This window comes from Plectropomus leopardus, chromosome 16 (genome assembly GCF_026936395.1).
Source record: "Plectropomus leopardus strain MGB_pleo_1.0 chromosome 16, ASM2693639v1, whole genome shotgun sequence".
Lineage (NCBI taxonomy): Eukaryota > Metazoa > Chordata > Actinopteri > Perciformes > Serranidae > Plectropomus > Plectropomus leopardus.
In genome coordinates, this window is record NC_142191.1 from 544,142 (window position 1) to 565,000 (window position 20,859).

Consider the following 20,859-nt stretch of genomic DNA (forward strand, 5'->3'; position numbering starts at 1 on the left):
CGTCACTCTGCTGCCGCCGACAGTCCAGAACATGAACTACAACCATTAACGGGTTAATTAACGGGACGTTATTTTCATTTAAAACAGAGTTTACAAAGTGTTTTGGAGAATGAAACGAGAGAAACAATTATAAAAAAAAAACCCCAATAACAACACCAAAAAAGAAAACAAAAAAAAAACATCACACACTAATAAGAGTAAAAACAATTCACAGAATATTAGCAGTAAACAGAAAATAATAGTGCTGATAATAGGATTAAAGATAATGGAGACGGTAAAAAAAAGCATAAATTCAGAGACAAATTAGAAAAGATGGATTATCACATAGAAGTAAGTCTTGTGTTTTCAGCCTTTTCCCCCTCAGAGGTCCGGGCTGAGCCCCCCAGCCTCCCCAAATCCTCCAGACAGCTCTGCTCAGAAAAGTCACTTTAACTAAATTATCTAATTTTCATAAAATAAAGAGACTGATCATTCAGGTGAACATGAGATTTGGTTATTTTATTAAATACTGTATGTGTTAGTGTTAGTGTCAGTGTGTTTACGGAGACGCGGACAGAGATCAGACTGCAGCTGTCTTTGTTTGCTGCACTCTTCTCTGTTGTTGTTGTTGTTGTGTTGTTGTTGTTGTTGTTGTTGTTGTTGTTGTGTTGTTGTTGTTGTTGTGTTGTTGTTGTTGTTGTTGTTGTTGTGTTGTTGTTGTTGTTGTTGTGTTGTTGTTGTTGTTGTTGTGTTGTTGTTGTTGTTGTGTTGTTGTTGTTGTTGTTGTTGTTGTTGTGTTGTTGTTGTTGTTGTTGTTGTTGTTGTTGTTGTTGTTGTTGTTGTTGTTGTGTTGTTGTGCAGTGTCAGTGTTACGGAGTGTGTTTCCCGGGTAAATGTGCGCGGTGTCAAAGCGGATTTGGATGAGATCAGCTGGTATAAATAGCTGCCAGATGTCTCTGTGTGTTTTTCTCTTACATAAGACGGACGACATGTTTCTCTGTTTTCTGCTTCACCTTCACTCCCTCCGCCCAAAATTCACTCTTTTTACACACAACACGCTGCTAAATAACGCGGAAAATGATGGTTTTCGTTTTCAGGTTGAGTTTTTTTTTTATCCAGCGTGTTTGACTCAACAGTCTGTCAAGTTCTCCAAAATAAGAGCACGGTGCGACGGCGGATTTTCAAAATATATTTCCCCGGGAAATCTAGTTTTAGCAGCTGTTAAAGCAGTTTTATATTCTACAATACTGATGACAATAACAACTAAACTGACCCAACATATATGAAAACTAAGTATTCGGTATTTAAGGATTTAAAAAGGCTTCATGCAGAGAAAACTGACTAAAATGAATATTAATTTATTTTCTTTTTTTTTTTTTTTTTAAATTTATATTCTATTTTGTTTTATATATATATATATATATATATATATATATATATATATATATATATATATATATATATATATATATGTTTTGGGGTTGACTTTGACTTTAAAAACAATAAACATTCTATTTATTTAAAATAGTAATTTTTAGTATTTATTTGTTCATGTTGTTATGTTATGATTAAAGTATGAACTATTAATTCAAGTCAAATTCACTACACATTTACTTTAAGGCTTAATTTATTTTTTTTATTTTGTCATTTTAGTTTATTATTTTGTTTTCTTTTATGAATTATTTTTGGGGGGTTATGTTGGAAGTACTTGGACTAAGTATTTTGTATTCATAATCATACCTGCCTATTTGATTTTATTCATAAATAAAATTATTTTTAAATTAATTAATTTTGCGGTTGAGGACACTTGGTCTAAAACATTCATATTGTTTAACGTTTAACAATACATTCAATTTATATATTTATATTTTTTTACTTTCTGTTCAAGGTTATTCATTCATTAAAATTATTTTACTTATCTTTTTGCAGCTCGGGAGACATGGACTCAGTGTGTTGTGTTTTCATTGTTGTTAGTTTTTTACATTTTTAAAGTTTTGTTTTTTTTTTACACTTAAAAAACGTCATTTATCATTATTTGACCTCGTCATTTCGCATTTCCTGGATTAGCAATGGTTTATTTTTTTTATTTATTTACACTTGTCTTCTTCAGGTGTTGATTATTTTATTTGCATTTCTTTAACTATTTATTTTTTTTAAAAATAATTAATATATTCTTATTCTTTTTCTAATTATTATTGTTAATCATTGGTTTTAAATGTCCCTATTTTATTGTGAAGGCAGCAGGAAGTGTCCCCGCCGGTGTTAGCTAGCTTGACTCAGCAGCTTTTTGTCTTCCTGGTTTTTTCGGACCGAAGACGTTTTTTTTCTTCTGTTTTAAAGAGTAAAGACTTTAACTGAACGAGATTCACTTAAATATCCTCAGAAATGTGTTTTTAACCTAAAAGTTTTCCTCTAAACTCCCGTTAAAGTCTTTAAATCTGATGCGTCGACACTTTTAAACTGAAACAAGAAGCGACGACCTCATTATTAAAATTCATCAATCACGTCAAAAATGAGGCTTCAGCTCTTATTTTTAAACGTTTTCACCGTTTTAACGGAGGCAGCCGTTTCTCCGTCGGCAGACACACAAGAGCAGCGTCACAGTGAGTCTCTAAAGTTTAATTTAATTATGAAAAGTTCATATAAAAGTCTGTTTTAATGTTCGCTAAAGAAACAAGCCTCACTCTCACACAGTCACAGTATGGAAGCTCAAACCTGCCGACACAATATTCAGAAAAACTCATGAAGAGTTAAATGAAATACTTGTGTTCAGAGATAATATGTCAGCTATTACACATACTGGTCACATGTCAAATATTTAGGTTTTAAAGTCAAAATTAGGAGATAGTGGGTCAGAATTACAAGTTATAATTCTGAAATATGAAGTTCCAGTTGTAATATCTTAAATCTCAGCTACTTTATGCAGTCTAGCCTTGTGCTTAAATTATACTTAAATTGGACTTACTGCATTAAAACTAAGACAGTAACTCAAACTGAGGAGAAAATAAGTCCAAATTTTAAAAGTATGTGATGTCAAATATTTTAGATCTAATGTCAGAATTAGAAGATGGTGAGACACAATTTTGCAAGAATTTCAAAACTATACGAAAATAAAGTGGTGCTCCCACGTCACAATGTATCAACAGGAATTAAAATTATGAGTTTTTGAGTCAAAAGATAAGGTTTTAAATCATGATTTTTAAAGTTATAATTTTGAGAAAGGCTTATAAATCCCAATTTTGGTGTAATATTTAACATTAGTGTTTTAAGATTGCTAAAGCAACAAACCTGACTTCACTCAGAAGAAAAATTAGGACTTTTAAAAAATGTTTTTTAGATGTATTATTTAAACAATTTAATATGGATGAGTCACCTATGGAACACTTTTAATGTGAAAAAAAGTTTCTAATGTGAAAGGAAGAGCTTTTAATTTAAGTTAAAATAACAGAGAGTTTTTAATGTGAAAAAACTTTTACTGTAAAAAGAACACATTTTTAATGTGAAAATGAGCTTCCATGTGAAAACATGAGCTGTTAAAGTGAAAATATAGAAGAAGAATAGATTAAAATAAAAAAGAACTTTTAAAGGTGGGAAAAAGATCCTTTAATGTGAAATGAAGAGCTCTTAATGTGAAAACAGAGCTCTTAATGTGAAAAGGAGAGCTCTTAATGTGAAAAGGAGAGCTCTTAATGTGAAAAGGAGAGCTCTTAATGTGAAAAGGAGAGCTGATGTTTATGAACCTGACGCAGCGAGGTGATGGGCTCTGTGTTCCCTCAGCTGTGTCTCTCAGGTCGATGCTGGATGACTTCGACGTGTTGCCGTTCTCCAGCCTGCAGACTCACTCCGTCCGTCGCCGTGACGTCCAGACTCAAACTCACGTGGAGAAACTGGTCAGCTTCAACGCCCTGCAGAGGTCAGAGGTCACACCTCACACAGTTTAATGACTCACAGAGACTCCTGAAGACAACAGTGTGTGTGTGTGTGTGTGTGTGTGTGTGTGTGTGTGTGTGCGCAGACAGTTCAAACTCTACCTGCGGACCAATGATCAGCTGTTCACCGAGGACTTCAGCGCCGTGATCGTGGACGAGGACGGACAAGAGCGGAGTTACGCCATCAACAGACACAACTACTTCACGGGACACGTCATCGGTAATGAGGACTCGCCGGGAAACTTGCAGGACGAGTCGATGAAAATACTTTAGTCCTGTTTTTTTCCGTTGCAGGGGAGGAAAACTCTCGAGTCCAGGCTCACATTGACGACCACGAGTTCTCGGCTCACATCCTGACTGACGAGGCCGAGTACAACGTCGAGGTGAAACACTCGATTTCTGTTTGTCGGTAAAATCTTCATCCATGTGAGGAAGAAACAGGCTGAATATCTACAAAAAAACGAAACACCGTCTGTTTATATAAATATATGTTGATTTCTTTATTGTTTGACTTTGAGAATTTTTGGAGTAAAGATGGAAACTGAAGTAAAACTGAATGAGTTTGGATTTTGGACTTTTGGTCGGACAAAATGACATCAGAAGTCGTCGTCTTGGGCTGCGTGAATCGTAACGGGCATTAACAGACCAAACAAATAATCGTGAATTAAAAAACGTAAACGGTTTTCAGGCCGCAGAATCGTTCCTCACGTGGTTCTTCTTCTCTGCTCAGCCTCTGTGGAGGTTCACGTCGGAGCCCGCCGACGGTCGTCTGCTGATCTATCGCTCAGAGGACATCAGGAACCTCAGCCGCCTGCACCAGCCGTCGGTCTGCGGCTACGTGACCTCCGACCCCGGCCACCTCCTCCCTGACGGCGTCAAGACGACCCCGCTGGAGGACGGAGGGGAAGCAGGTCGGCAGGTTTCAGCTCTGAATGCCGAAAAATCAATCAGTCAATCAATCAATCGATCAATCAATCAGCAATACCCTGCGAGACAAACAACGTCAGTTTACTGTACAGCTGCTTCACAACAAAAGCCTCTGTGTGACTCAGCTCAGGAATCATTTTAATGTGGAAAAAGAGCTTTTAATGTGAAACATCAGCTTTTAATGTGAAACATCAGCTTCTAATGTGGTTAAAATAGAAGAGCTTTTAATGTGAAAATATCAGCTTCTAACGAGGTTAAAAAAAGAGCTTTTAATGTGAAAGAAAAGCTTCTATTCGACCCCCCCCCGACTATGTTTCTTCTATTAGGTTAATCGTGTGTGGTTATTTTAATTGTAATTTTAATAACTCGCGGTGTGTGGTTATTTTAATAACTCGCGGTGTGTGGTTATTTTAATTGTAATTTTAATAACTCGCGGTGTGTGGTTATTTTAATAACTCGCGGTGTGTGGTTATTTTAATAACTCGCGGTGTGTGGTTATTTTAATTGTAATTTTAATAACTCGCGGTGTGTGGTTGTCTCTGTGGTCAGAGTCGGTGTTCAGAGGGAAGCGTCAGGTGTACGACCACACGAAGAACACCTGTCCGCTGCTGCTGGTGGCCGACCATCGCTTCTTCGAACACATGGGCCGGCGGGAGGAGAGCACCACCCTCAACTACCTGGTCAGTCGTCAGTCCGTTAATTTAACCCCTTCATCTCCACACAGCGACGCTCACCGCCCGACTGTGTTTCAGATCGAGCTGATCGACCGCGTCGACGACATCTACAGAAACACGTCGTGGGACGAAGAGTTCATCGGTTACGGAGTTCAGATCCAGCAGGTGATGAACTCTCTTTTTTAAAAACGAACATTTGGAGCGCTGAAAAGTTAACCCCGTGTTTCCTGTCAGATCATCATCGAGAAGATCCCGACCGCGGTCGAACGCGGAAAGAGTCACTTCAACATGAGAGGAAGTCCGGCGGAGGGTCGGGACGTCTGGGACGTCAAGAAGCTGCTGGAGGTAAAACCTGACAGACTCACGTGTTCCTAACAGCGTCCGCATGGTCGTGACAAACCTGGAAGAGTCATGGAATATGCAGATAACTATTTCCAGGCCTGGATAAGTTTAAGAAAACCAAATATACCCTGAAAGTTTTGAGCTTTTCATTTCTTAAAGAGTAAATATTCAAAAAACTGTTATACGGTGATGAGAAAGAAGCGATGAGGAGAATCGACGGTCCTCTCAGACAATGTTTGGTCTTTAAAGTTTGTCTAAATTCATTAAGTCCTGGAAAAGTCCTTGAAATAGATCAGAGACAATAACAGATCAATAACTCACAGCGTATCTGACGTCTCCTCCTGTCTGTGTCTCTGCAGCAGTTCAGCGTGGACATCGCAGAGAAAGCGTCCAACGTGTGCCTGGCTCACCTCTTCACCTATCAGGACTTCGATGAGGGCACTCTGGGTCTGGCCTACGTGGCTCCGTCCAAACTGGACATCCCCGGAGGTCTCTGCTCCAAAGGTGAAGTCCCGCGGCCCCGTCACAGCCGTCCACTGTCCCCAAACACCCGAAATCAGGTGACAGACTCATTAACTTTGATCCGTCTTTTTCCGAAGCCTGTCCTCCGTCGACAAACGAGCAGAGAGCGATCTACCTGAACACGGGTCTGACCAGCACCAAGAACTACGGCAAGACCATCCTCACCAAGGTGGGCCGCTGAAACCTTTCCTGTCCGCTCTGTCCACATCCAGAGAAGGTTTGGACATAAAACGCTTCATTAGCACAAAAATAAAGTGAAGAAGCTTCTGAGAGCATGCTTCAGAGTTTATTAACCCTTTAACGCCTGGACTCAGGCGCCTTTCACACTTCCGAAATCTGAGAAAACTGCTTTGTTTCTCTCAAAAACATAACGAGCAACTGAAACGGAAAAGATCCAAAAATGAGCAGGGGGATTTATAAAATATTATCAAAAATGGGGAAAAATTTCCAGAAAACTAAACTTATAATTCTTGTATTATATATTTTAAACTATTATATGAGTATGTTTTTTTAAACTTTCATTAGGTCATTTTCTTTTGTTTTGTGCTTATTTTCGGGTAATTATCTTGTAACTTTATATTAATTTTTTTTCCTGTGAAGCTGCTCATCACCTTTCCATGTCTTTGATAGAAATCAGGCCAATTTGCTCAGTTTTCAAAGGGTTAAATATCAACGTACCTTCTTTGTCCGCCACGTTCACCTTCGCTTACACTCAAGTGGCGGCGCTGCAGATGGATTGTGAGCACAGAGACGTAATTTAGTGCGATAAGCTCTAAAATATTCTGTGAAAAAGAAAGAATTCATCAAATATTCCCGTAAAAGTAAAAGACAGACGTCTCTGCAAACGTCAGACATTTCTGTCTCTCAGCTCCGGGTGTTAATGTGTTAATGATCGGCTTTGGTTCCCTGCAGGTCGCCTCTCTGTCCACGAGCGTTTTTTAGTTTTTAGGATCTCCTGATCTTCACGCCTGCAGGAAGCCTGTTCTCTCCTCAGCGTGGCGACGGTTTCTGTGCGATCATTTAACAGCGTCCCCGCAGATCCAAAAAACTGGAAAGGTTTTGAATTCATCAATCAAAAAATAAGGCCTTAATTACTCTTAAAAAGTCTTTAATTCATTTTCTTTACGTCTTTAAAATGCTATACATATAGATATAAAAGGTGCGATTTTATGAACTTTTTTTCTGACATTGCAATTAAATCTTAAAATAAAAGGTAACTTAAAAGTAAATCACAGAATATCAGTAACAGGAAAGTTTAACTTATCTGGACTTTTTCTCCGTCATTTTCCAGCAAAACTTTGGTCACAGTGAAATCAGTCCACTAACTTTTCTGTTTTTTTAACATAGTGGCATCATGTGATAAAAGCTGGCATTTAAAGGGTTAAAACTGTGCCAACGGACGGATGTTTGATATTTTTGATCAGGACTGATGTTGGTTTAAAGTAGAAAATCATATTCATGTTTAATATCTTTTAAAGCCTGTTTTGAAAAGTGTGTTTCGTGCTCAGAGCGGTACGAGTGTGTGTGGTATTAAAGCGGGCATTAAGGGGTTAATAGTCGTGTAAGCCGACAGCTGCGGTGCGGCGAGGTTCAAAAGGTTACGTTGTCTCCACAGGAGGCGGACCTAGTGACGACTCACGAGCTCGGCCATAACTTCGGAGCGGAACACGACCCCGACAACATCCCGTACTGCGCCCCCCGAGAGGACCAGGGCGGGAAGTACGTCATGTACCCCATCGCCGTGAGCGGAGACCACGTCAACAACAAGGTGGCGTCTGGTTCCTGTGTGAGGTTTGACACGTATGCGTCACATGACAAGTTAACTGTCTCCTGTGTGTCCAGATGTTCTCCAACTGCAGCAAACGCTCCATCGTGAAGCGTCTGCGGGCGAAGGCTCGGACCTGCTTCAAGCAGAGGAACATCAACGTGTGCGGCAACTCCCGGGTGGAGCAGGGCGAGGAGTGCGACCCCGGCCTGCTGCACATCAACTCCGACCGCTGCTGCACCGCCGAGTGCCGGCTGAAGGCCGGAGCTCAGTGCAGGTGGGACCGCCGTCCGGCTGTTAGTCCGAGCCGCTCACAGCTGGACGGCGTTTTACGCTCAGTGTGTACGTGTACGAACACGTTTGATCCCCGACATGTTTGAGCTGTCAGAGACAAACAACAACACACCACACACTGTTCTGTTTACACGGTTTGTTTGTTTGTTTGTTTGAGCTGCTGTGTGTGTGTGTGTGTGTGTGTGTGTGTGTGTGTGTGTGTGTGTGTGTGTTTTCCTCTGAGCTGCAGCTCACACACACTGCTGCTTCCTGTTTACTCTCAGTTTGTGTCTCCAGCTGAGACCTGATCCTTCAGTGCAGAGACTCTGCGCTGCAGGACTTCAGACTTCAGGGCCACGTCTGAACAAAGGGGGGCCAGGGGCCGGTCCAAAGAGCCCCATACACCTCTCTAGGACTTTAGGACGTTTTTCGTTTTTTTTTCTAGGACATTTTTAGGATTTCAGGACGTTTAGTGGATTTTAGAGTATTTGACCTCAGTGCAGAGGTTCAGGTCTCCAGTGACCGGTGTCTGTCTGTGTTCAGTGACAGGAACAGCGCGTGCTGTAAAAACTGCATGTTCGAGTTAGAAGGCGAAGTGTGTCAGGAGCCCATCAACGCCACCTGCAAAGGACACTCGCACTGCACAGGTCAGCCTCAGGTCAAAGGTCACACGACTGCCAGCTGTTCAGAGACGCTGAGAGACACTGAGGACTTTGTGTTTGACAGGAAAGAGCAGCGAGTGTCCCCCGCCAGAGAACGCCTTGGACAAAACCGTCTGCCTGGACAGCGGCGAGTGTCTCAATGGAGAGTGTGTCCCCTTCTGCCAGGCCGTCCTCAAGCTGCAGCCCTGCGCCTGCAACGGTACCTCTACTGCAGTACTAGTACTCACTACACACTGAGCGAATACTACAAGTACTCACAACACACTGAGCAAGTACTACAAGTACCCACTACACACTGAGAAAATACTACACTACAAGTTATAAGTACTGATACCACACTGTAAAAATACTACACTAAATGAAAAAGTGCTAACACCACACCATGAAAGTACTACACTACATGTTAGAGTACTAACACACTACCCTGTGAAAATACTACACTACACTACACAAAGTACTGTTACTACACAGTAAAAGTACTACACTACAAGTAGAAGTACTACAACCAAAACCTCACTTGAGTAAAAGTCTCAGTATTACATTTCTCATTTTAGTTCCCAAAACACTGCATGCTTATTTCTGTTCCCAAACACTTTGCACCCATTTAGTTTTTAAACACCCTGCAAATATTTTAGTTCCAAATCGCACCCTGCTTGTTTCAGTTCCCAGACATCTTGCTATCATTTTAGTTCCCACAAACCCTGTGCTCATTTCTGATCCAAACGCCCCTCACTCCAGTTGGTTCCCACACACCATGCATTCATAGAGCACTGTTCTTATTTTAGTTCCCAGCTTTCCATGCACATTTTAGTTCCAGTGTCCACCTTGCACCTATTTTAGTTCCCAAATTCCCTGTGTTTATTTTAGTTTCCCTCAGCTGGAGGATTCAGTCAGCAAAAACAAACAGAGAGAAAAGACCTGCACGGATTTCTCTCCTGCGAGCGTCTCCTGCTGCTCTGACACTAAAGCGGCTCTTTCTTCTTCTTCTTTGGTGCAGAAACAAACTCGTCGTGCAAAGTCTGCTGTCGCAGCAGCGGCGGCGTCTGCGCCCCCTACCAGGACGAGACGGGCAGCTTCCTGTTCCTGCGTAAAGGCAAACCGTGCACCGTGGGCTTCTGTGACGGAGCGGTGAGTTCCCTGTTTGTCTCCGGTGTGATCCATGGATGTATTATGATGTAGCAGATGCATTACAGGAAGTCTGGATACGGTGCTGGGGGCGGGGCCTCGTTTACTGAGAGCTGCTCATTGGCGTATGAAATTTGTTAAATGAGTTGTTTCCTGGGTTTTGACGCTCACAGTAAAATTATTTACTGATTTACTGACGTCTTTTTCCCGATGCGAGTCAACGAGGAAAAGTCTTTCTGGGTCAGTGTGCGCCACGTGACCGACCCGGACACTGTAATTCCATTTTTGGCCACTATGCTAAATTTGCATCAGCGCCTGGGGCACTTCCTGGGGGGTCGGTGTGATGGGACACTTGGAGCGTCACATGACCTGCTGCTGTCTCCGCAGGGGAAGTGCAATAAGCAGGTGCAGGACGTGGTGGAGCGTCTGTGGGACTTCATCGACAAACTGGACATCAACACGTTCGGGAAGTTCCTCGCCGATAACATCGTGGGCTCCGTGGTGGCGTTCTCACTGCTCTTCTGGGTTCCCTTCAGCATCCTGGTCCATTGTGTGGTGAGTCCCTGTCAGCTGATCCGGATCAGATCCAGCTCAGATCCAGCTCCAGTTTTCAAATGTCACGTGACTCGTTCTGGGTGTCACGTGACTGTGCTGTTTCATTCTCTCTCTGCTTTAGGACAAGAAACTGGATCAGCAGTACGAACAGACCACCAAGTCCCTGTTCTTTCCCAGCGTGAGTCAACACAGATTTAAAATGTTTCAGTTAACCCTTTAAACTCTGCAGCAGAAACGCTCCTCAAACACCACCATCAGTGTTTTTGTTCACTGTGACGTCATTTCTTCAAATGTTCATGTACCTAAAATCTGTACCACCTGTAGATTTTTCCAGGTGAGGTCAGATGAGACCAGGTGAGGTCAGATGAGACCAGGTGAGGTCAGGTGAGGTCAGATGAGACCAGGTGAGGTCAGGTGAGGTCAGATGAGACCAGGTGAGGTCAGGTGAAAGTTGTATGTTTTGTTTTGTACTTCATTGATTTAAACCGAATTGTGTGAGTCGTCTGTCGTTAAAGGGTTAATGAGGTAAAACATTAAAATCAGCGGACTGCTCCTTTAATTTCACACTGACTGTTAGTGTTGATTTTCCCAGAATGCCGAGCTCCTGAGCAGCCTGGAGTCTGCGTCTGTTCGGATCTTCAAACCGCCGACCTTCCCTGTCAGCACCTCCTCTGCCGGGTTGCGATTCCAGGCGTCCGGCCCCCAACAGACCAGCACCCCGGCCCCGGCCCGCCCCTGACCCCCCTCTGGACAGCCCCCGCATGGCCACCATCCAGGAGGACCCCAGCCTCGACTCGCACCTGGACGAGGACGCTCTGGAGGAGGCGTTCGGACGGCCGGCGGGCGCCACACTGCGCTCCTTCGAAGACCTCACGGAGAAAAACATGACAAGTCGAAGCGAGAAGGCGCTGCTGTTCAGACTGCAGAGACAACACCAGATCGACACCAAGGAGACGCAGTGCTGAGGGGACACACCTGTGAGGGGACACGACTGTCCTCACCTGTAGGAGGTACGGTCATGGTGTGACTCGTGTTGTAAACCTGCTCTGTCCCAAAGACTGCGTCCACTTCAAGGTCCGTCCTCACTGAGGTTCAAAGTCTGTCTCTGGTTTAATGGAGACAAAGTCCAAACTGTCCAAACTGTCCTCTCGAAGTTGCGAATCAAACCGCAGAAACGAGTTCTGGTTCTATATTCATCGACTTCATCAGGTGACCAAACAAAGTGAGAAAACAGAAGTTTTTGGGTTTTTTTTTACCTGATCTGACGTCAGATTACGAGATATTCCCCGACAGCGGCGTCAGCTGCCATCTTTCTTTGCTCCACACTCACACATTTAGTTCCCAAACGCTTCACGCTCATTTTAGCTCCTGACTGCCTCGTGCTGGCTTACTCTTAGTTTAGAAACGCTAAACACTCAAATTACCCATACTCACTTTAGTTCCCAAACGCCCCACAATCTCTATAGTTTCAGAACGCCTAACTCATATTTGAGTTCCCAAATGCCCAAAACTCATTTTAGTTTCTGAACACTTGCCATAATTTGCTACCTAAACTCCTCATGCTGACTTTAGTTCCCAAAGCCGCCACAATCACAGCATACACTGCCAAAAAGTGTTCCCTAAACAGCCTACAACCACTACAGTTGCAAAACACGTGGGCTAATTTTAGTTCCCAAACATCCTGCAATAATTGTTGTTCTTGAATGCTCCGTGCTCATCTTAGTTCCCTGAACGCCCCACAACTTTGTGGTCTCATCTCGCTGACATCATGGTGACTGATTCTGGATTTTTCTTGCACTAAAATAAATGTTAATGTGTTGTTTTTTTTCCGTCCAAAACTGAAAAGCTTTAAAAAATATTTCAGTGCCAACAGAGCTGCAAATTAAATTTATTCATTTTGAAGCAAAAAAGCCAAAAATCAGATGGTTTGAGCTGCGTTTTTATTCTTTTACTTAATTGTTACATTAAACTTTCTGTTTTGGACTCAGACATTTGAAGTCGTGATGAGCTTCTCAGACCAAAGCACGAATTTAGAAAATGATCAGCAGATTAATCGACGGTGAAAATGATCAACAGTTGCAGCCGTGAAGTCCAAACTGCACCGAGAGCCAAAGATACGTCAAATTTTAAAAAGCAGCAGGTTTTTTTATGTTTCACACCATATGTTGAAAAACATCAGCAGCTGCTTCAGATGTTCATGCTGCTCTAAATAAAAGTATTTAGTTACTCTGCTGAGCAGGAGTACTTTTTATCTTTTCTTTTGCTGGCTGATGCTGACTTTTATATTTTTATTTGTAGTAAAAGAGGCTTTAAATCAAAGTTGAGTCAAAAATCAGAGGTATTTTCAGATGTGTCACTCAGGCTGTCGGGTACCTCTCGGTTTAGTTTTTTTAAGTGTCATTTTATTTTTTAAACTGAAAGCCATGTTGTTGTTTGTTATTGTTTGTTGTTGTTGTTTGTTGTTGTTGTTTTATTTGTTAAATGACTATCAGAACTCCGTGCCTTCTCTTCTTCTGTGGTATCTAAATGCACTGCAGTCAGTATTTTAACGCTCTGTTTACCGTCTGTGTGTCGCTGTATGCACGCGTTCGTGTGCCATATTCGTTTAACATCTTTGTTACGTTCACCGAGTATTAATATGTTTGTTTTTTGTTTCTGACGTCACTGTGTTTACCCGTCAGTCCCACTGCTGTTTCAAAATAAAATGTTTCACTGTTTTTGTGTGAGAAAACTGTTTCTGAGAAATAAATTTATTGTGAAATAATTTGGAACAACGTCCTGTGATGTGTTTTATCAGCCTGTACAGAGTTCGGCAGACGCCGAGATAAAAAGAAATTATTTAATAACAAATTAATATGGTAGTAAATGCATAAAAAATAATATTAAATAAATCTGTAAGTAAAATGAATTTAACAGAGTGAAGACAATTACAATTACTATTATTAAATATTATTAAACTGTTTCTGAGATTTAACTTTCCATTTATTATTTACTTTTTTCCTCAAAATATTCTGACTTTTTTCTCAGAAAGTTTCAATGTCGCCCTAAAACTGTCGTGTCTTGACTCTTCTTTACATGAAGAACCACGGCGAGGTGTCAGGGAACAAACGTTTGTTTATTTTGTGTGTTTACAGATAAATCGAGTAGAAAAAGGATCAGCTGACCGTCGCTCCGTCAGCTGACGGTGATTCCTTTGGAATCAGATTTCAAACAAAGATTTCGTCTTTGTGAAAAAACTCAAAAACCTTAATCCCACCGATCCGCCATCGCACGGCCGCTGACATCACAGTCAGAAGGCGGGGCTCAGGGCGTCATGGAGCCGGTGCATGGCGACCTCCACCATCTCCCTCAGAGACTCGTCCTCTGCACACGACACCACCTGCACACAGAGGTCAGAGGTCAACTCCAACAGGCTCAATGTTTGTCTGCAGCCTCTTTTTCTTCTTCTGCTGTTGTTGTTGAGTTGTGTGTGTGTTGTCAGTGACACACACACACAGACACACAGACACACACACACACACACACCCTGCAGAACCAAATGGGGATTAATCCGCCGCTGAAAATAATCCCCAACACGTATTTCCTCCATATGCCAAATATGGTCAAAATGACCTCATCAGGTGGAAAATAGTCAAAATGACAAATTCAGAGTCAAAAGCCCAGAATGACACCCAGAAATAATACAAGTCCTGTTTTTCTGCTCTGATGGCTGTGGGATCAAAAATGTCAGTTTGAATGGGTTTCAATGGAGCATTTTTGGACCTGAACAGTCTGAATGTAACTATTTAGTTTCCACAGTGTATTTTAGACTTATTGTAGGAGCTGAGCTGCAAATTCACTGATTACACTCAAATACACAATCTGGACTACATTTAGGACACATGCATCAACACACACACAGTTATCACAACAGGAAGAAGAAAAGAGACTACAGTGAGATCTGGTTATGATGCAGAAGTCTTTGTTTTTTGGCTCAGAGTGGAAATGAAAAATACAAACATCAGCTGTTTCCTGTTAGTTTGATAAAAACAGTCAGCTGCTGTCTGAGGGGACGAAACGATAAACTCTGTTTTTAAAGATTTACGTCTTCAGTAGGAACCAATGAGCTCGCAGCTGAGACGCAGACAGGAAGTCAGACGGGACGTCGGACTCACTCTGGTTTGCGGGTTGATGGACACCGTGACGCCGTCCACGGTCACGCTCAGCTTTTTACCGTCCGTGAAGTTGACGCAGTCGTCTCCGAACATGTCGCTGCAACGCAAACAAACAGCGTCAGACGTCTGTGAGAAGCTCTTATTGTGAAAATCACAACATCTCTGCTGGTACTTCCCCCTGCAGCTTTTATTTTGTTAGTTTTTAGATGTTCACGAAACGGAAACAGGAAAAATATGAGACTGTATTTATATATAATTACAGGCTGAGTACAGGTGTGTGTGTGTGTGTGTGTGTGTCTATGTGTGTGTGTGTATCTATGTGTGTGTGTGTGTGTGTGTGTGTGTGTGTGTGTGTCTATGTGTGTGTGTGTCTGTGTGTGTGTGTGTGTGTCTATGTGTGTGTGTATCTATGTGTGTGTGTCTGTGTGTGTGTCTGTGTGTGTCTGTGTGTGTGTATCTATGTGTGTGTCTGTGTGTGTGTGTATCTATGTGTGTGTGTGTGTGTGTCTGTGTGTCTATGTGTGTGTGTATCTATGTGTGTGTGTCTGTCTGTGTGTCTGTGTGTGTCTGTGTGTGTGTATCTATGTGTGTGTCTGTGTGTGTGTGTGTGTGTGTGTGTGTGTGTGTGTGTGTGTCTGTGTGTCTATGTGTGTGTGTATCTATGTGTGTGTGTCTGTGTGTGTGTGTATCTATGTGTGTGTGTGTGTGTGTCTATGTGTGTGTGTATCTATGTGTGTGTGTCTGTGTGTGTGTGTGTGTGTGTGAACTGACTGCAGCATGAGTCCAAGTCTCTCCACGAAGACGTCCATGTCCAACGTTTCCTTCTTTCCCTCCAGAACTGAAATAAAAACATCAGTTTGTGTCTTTCCGTCATGAAAACGTCTCAGCAGGACGTTTGTTCGTTTGTTTATTCGTTTGTTTGTTTGTTTGTTTACTGACGTTTCTGAGCGTTGGGGTTGGACTGGACCTCTAGGACCACCGTAGTGACGGCGTCGGCGTACATGTCGTTGAGCGGGTTGGCGATCCACTGAGGACAAACAGGAAAAAACGGTTACATTTAAATTTGACGTCAAAAACGCGTTGTGATTTGTTTTCTTTAAATTTTTTTGGCATCTTTTGATAAAATAATTTGTGAAATTGTTTTTTTTTTAATTTTTTTGATGATTTTTAAGTAAAAGATTGTGGTGTTTTTTTGTTTTCTTTCAATGTTTATGTTGATTTAGTTTTTTGGCATTTTCATTTTTTCATTTTTTTTGGCTCGTTCTGTTTTCTTTAAAATTTTTGGGAATTTCTGTTATCCTACCGAGATTTGTGGCAATTTCTTTAAAAACATTTCAATATTTTTTCCCTTTAAAAATCAACAAAAATGACACAATTTATCACAACCAGAAACTGTAAAAATAAAAATGATTTTGGGATTGTGACATTTCTGATGATCCACGAACACATCGTGTTATTTTACAGGTTTATGAAACTAAATTCCAGAACTTTTCCAAAACTTTCAGGGTACATTTAGTTTTCAAAAAACTCTTCCAGGCCTGGAAATTACTATTCTTAAACTCAGCAGCAAGAGAAAATCTCTCATTAATTTAGAGCAAAATCTCATCTCAGTCATCGTCGTCGTCATGGTTTCAGGTTCAGGTTTTGGGTAAAGCAGCAGACGGTCTGAGTCTGACCTCCAGCAGCACCATGCCGGCCTCGTGAACCAGAGTGATGCTCTTAAAGATCCTGATAGTGATCTTCTCCTCGCCCTCCACCTGCTCCACGTCTCCTAACACACACACACACACACACACACACACACACACACACACGCATTACACACAATACACACGGTAAACGCTGCAGGACGTTCACTTAAAACGTTTAACATCCTGCAGAGTCGCGATCGTTTCTATGCCGACGACATTTAAGTATTATCAGCTCAATGTACTCAGAGTTTCACAGTAAAAGTACCTGGAAAAAAGATCAAACACTTAGTGGAAGTTAATGATGAATGTGTCTGTAGTTGACGATGAACGTGTCTGTAGTTAAATGATGAACGTGTCTGTAGTTGATGATGAACGTGTCTGTAGTTGATGATGAACGTGTCTGTAGTTGATGATGAACGTGTCTGTAGTTGATGATGAACGTGTCTGTAGTTGATGATGAACGTGTCTGTAGTTGATGATGAATGTGTCTGTAGTTAAATGATGAACGTGTCTGTAGTTGATGATGAATGTGTCTGTAGTTGATGAATGTGTCTGTAGTTAAATGATGAACGTGTCTGTAGTTGATGATGAATGTGTCTGTAGTTGATGATGAATGTGTCTGTAGTTAAATGATGAACGTGTCTGTAGTTGATGATGAATGTGTCTGTAGTTGATGATGAATGTGTCTGTAGTTAAATGATGAACGTGTCTGTAGTTAAATGATGAACGTGTCTGTAGTTAAATGATGAACGTGTCTGTAGTTGATGATGAATGTGTCTGTAGTTGATGATGAACGTGTCTGTAGTTGATGAATGTGTCTGTAGTTAAATGATGAACGTGTCTGTAGTTGATGAATGTGTCTGTAGTTAAATGATGAACGTGTCTGTAGTTGATGATGAACGTATCTGTAGTTGATGATGAACGTGTCTGTAGTTGATGAACGTGTCTGTAGTTGATGATGAACATGTCTGTAGTTGATGATGAACGTGTCTGTAGTTGATGAATGTGTCTGTAGTTAAATGATGAACGTGTCTGTAGTTGATGATGAACGTGTCTGTAGTTGATGAATGTGTCTGTAGTTAAATGATGAACGTGTCTGTAGTTGATGATGAACGTGTCTGTAGTTGATGAACGTGTCTGTAGTTGATGATGAACATGTCTGTAGTTGATGATGAACGTGTCTGTAGTTGATGAATGTGTCTGTAGTTAAATGATGAACGTGTCTGTAGTTGATGATGAACGTGTCTGTAGTTGATGAACGTGTCTGTAGTTGATGATGAACATGTCTGTAGTTGATGATGAACGTGTCTGTAGTTGATGAATGTGTCTGTAGTTGATGATGAACGTGTCTGTAGTTGATGAATGTGTCTGTAGTTGATGATGAATGTGTCTGTAGTTGACGAACGTGTCTGTAGTTGATGATGAACGTGTCTGTAGTTGATGATGAACGTGTCTGTAGTTGATGATGAACGTGTCTGTAGTTGATGATGAACGTGTCTGTAGTTGATGATGAACGTGTCTGTAGTTGATGATGAATGTGTCTGTAGTTGATGATGAACGTGTCTGTAGTTGATGATGAATGTGTCTGTAGTTGATGAATGTGTCTGTAGTTAAATGATGAACGTGTCTGTAGTTGATGATGAATGTGTCTGTAGTTAAATACCTGCGAGGCTGCGCAGCTGGCTGACGAGCAGAGAGATGGGTCCGGTGTACGGGATGGCCTGAGTCTGCGTCACAGTGCTCATACACAGATCTGTGTAGTCTGAACAAACACACAGAAACACACTGAAGAGAACAACAACGCTTCAAAACACACACACACACACATACACACGCACGTGCGCACGCACGCACGCACGCACGCACACACACACACGCACGCACACACACGCGCACACACACACACACACACACACACACACACACACACACACAGGGTGTTACTGACTGGAGAGGTCGGAGGGCGACACGATGTGATAGTTGAAGTTTCTTTTGACGAGGATCCCGGAGACCCTCTGACCCTGAGTGCACTTCCTGTCCGTCAGAGAGCCCATTACCTGCAGCAGAGCATGCTGGGAGTTAACAGTGCAATACAACGCAGCTGATCGATCAAACTGATCGATCGAACTCACAAACTGATCGATCAAACTGATCCGGCGGAGCGTGTTCACACGAACCTTTGCCAGTTTCTCTCCTCTGAAGTTGAGCGTGACGGTCTCTGTGTTTCGCGGGTTGTGGACTTCAATGTGGACCTCGTCGTTGTCTTCGTACTCGCGGATCAGAGCCGCCTTCAGACGGGCCATCTCGTTCTGCTCGCCGTGGACCAGAATCTGCAGACCAGAACACGACGTTATTTTCCCACAGACTGCAAAAGTTTACATGAGGGCAGAATTCAAAATGCTGCAGAAAATTCAGTTTGTCAGATAAAATTCTGAAATGTTACACAAACTCAAAGTCTGACGACGTCCTGCAGCAGGTCTGTGTCAACTGAGCCAAAAACATGAATCAGCTTAATTCGTCTGACAGTCTCTGATAAAAACAGAGTGACGGACTTCAGCATTTGTTCCACAGTGAAGTGTGCTAAAGTGATGAATGATTTGTTATGAATTTTCAGACTTTTTAAGTTTGGCATGTGACTGGGCCTGTGTGCAGAGTTTGCTTCATTATGACGCATAGGAAGCTGCATTTCCTCTGAATAATAAATAATAATAAATATTATTAATTATTAATAATAATAATAATACTAACACTACTACAACGACCAAATACTATTATTATTATTAATAATAATAATAATACAAATAATAACATTAATACTACTACTAATAATAATAACATTTGCCGTCTGGCCCCGTATAAAGTTCCTTACGGTCATTTCATTTTGAATTTTTCTACATTTAAACAGGTGAGTTTACCACGTGAGGAGGTTTGAGCGCTCGGATGAACTCGCTGGTCTGCTGGTAGTCGGTGTGAGCCGAGAAGGAGATGTAGTCCACCGACATCTTCAGAGGAAGCTTCTGACCCGACATGGTGGAGATCTCATCAGGCTCCGTCATGATGTGCTGAACACACACACACACACACACACACACACACACACACACACACACACACACACACACACACACACACACACACACACACACACACACACACAGACACAGACACACACACACACACACACACACACACAGACACACACACACACACACACACACACACACACAGACACACACACAGACACAGACACACACACACACACACACACACACACACACACACACACACACACACACACAGACACAGAAACACACACACACACACACACACACACACACACACACACACACACACACACACACACACACACAGACACACACACACAGACACAGACACACACACAGACACAGACACACACACACACACACACACACACACACACACACACACACACACACACACACACAGACACAGACACACACACACACAGACACACAGACACAGGGACACACACACACACACACACACACACACACACACACAGAGACACACAGAGACACACACAGAGACACACAGAGACACACAGACACACACAGAGACACACACAGAGACACACACACACACACACACACACACACACACACAGTGTGAGTCGTTTCTGTCGTTGGACGTATATTTCGGGGTGGAAACAGTCAGACTGCAGCTGATTTAAAGAGTCTCACTGTTTTCACAGTTTTATGGATCAAACTTTCACACAAAAATTTTTAATTTATCGCAATGATTCCTGAAATTTTGCTCTCTAAACAAATACAAAGATGTTTTTTATAGCAGAGTTTGAACAATAAAGCTAAAATTATCTCTATGTTAACCCTTTAAACCCTGAGCAAACTGGCTTCATTTGAAGAAGAAATGACCCAAAACTTAGCAAAAGTACAAGAAAATGACCTGAAAATGAGTTTTTATAAAACGGAGAGTAAGCTTTTCTTCTTCCTGTTGTGATAATTGTGTGTGTGTTGATGCATGTGTCCTAAATGTAGTCCAGATTGTGTATTTGAGTGTAATCAGTGAATTTGCAGCTCAGCTCCTACAATAAGTCTAAAATACACTGTGGAAACTAAATAGTTACATTCAGACTGTTCAGGTCCAAAAATGCTCCATTGAAACCCATTCAAACTGACATTTTTGATCCCACAGCCATCAGAGCAGAAAAACAGGACTTGTATTATTTCTGGGTGTCATTCTGGGCTTTTGACTCTGAATT

General features: G+C 41.8%; 2 protein-coding genes across 2 annotated transcripts in view; one reads left to right on the forward strand and one right to left on the reverse strand.

Moving 5' to 3' along the window:
• Nucleotides 1-2,241: 2,241 nt before the first annotated feature.
• adam17b (ADAM metallopeptidase domain 17b) lies at nt 2,242-13,517 on the forward strand. Its single transcript, XM_042503773.2, is given in 19 exon segments — nt 2,242-2,582; nt 3,757-3,892; nt 3,995-4,128; nt 4,203-4,291; nt 4,639-4,819; nt 5,385-5,515; nt 5,588-5,674; nt 5,744-5,854; nt 6,211-6,355; nt 6,451-6,542; nt 7,989-8,141; nt 8,216-8,415; nt 8,955-9,058; nt 9,138-9,272; nt 10,071-10,201; nt 10,586-10,753; nt 10,875-10,931; nt 11,346-11,473; nt 11,475-13,517. Coding segments are annotated over 19 exon segments (2,517 nt in total). The 5' UTR covers nt 2,242-2,491; the 3' UTR covers nt 11,719-13,517.
• Nucleotides 13,518-13,849: 332 nt separating this feature from the next.
• Nucleotides 13,850-20,859, reverse strand: part of LOC121939823 (cleavage and polyadenylation specificity factor subunit 3-like) — a 14,582-nt gene continuing 7,572 nt past the window's right edge. Inside the window, exons 10-18 of the mRNA XM_088089814.1 lie at nt 19,514-19,660; nt 18,776-18,928; nt 18,547-18,655; nt 18,262-18,360; nt 16,584-16,678; nt 15,847-15,934; nt 15,679-15,745; nt 14,908-15,004; nt 13,850-14,132 (exon numbers count right to left, since the gene is read on the reverse strand). Coding sequence (XP_087945940.1) covers nt 14,043-14,132; nt 14,908-15,004; nt 15,679-15,745; nt 15,847-15,934; nt 16,584-16,678; nt 18,262-18,360; nt 18,547-18,655; nt 18,776-18,928; nt 19,514-19,660 — 945 coding nt within the window. The 3' untranslated portion in view covers nt 13,850-14,042. The remainder of the gene's footprint in view (nt 14,133-14,907; nt 15,005-15,678; nt 15,746-15,846; nt 15,935-16,583; nt 16,679-18,261; nt 18,361-18,546; nt 18,656-18,775; nt 18,929-19,513; nt 19,661-20,859) is intronic.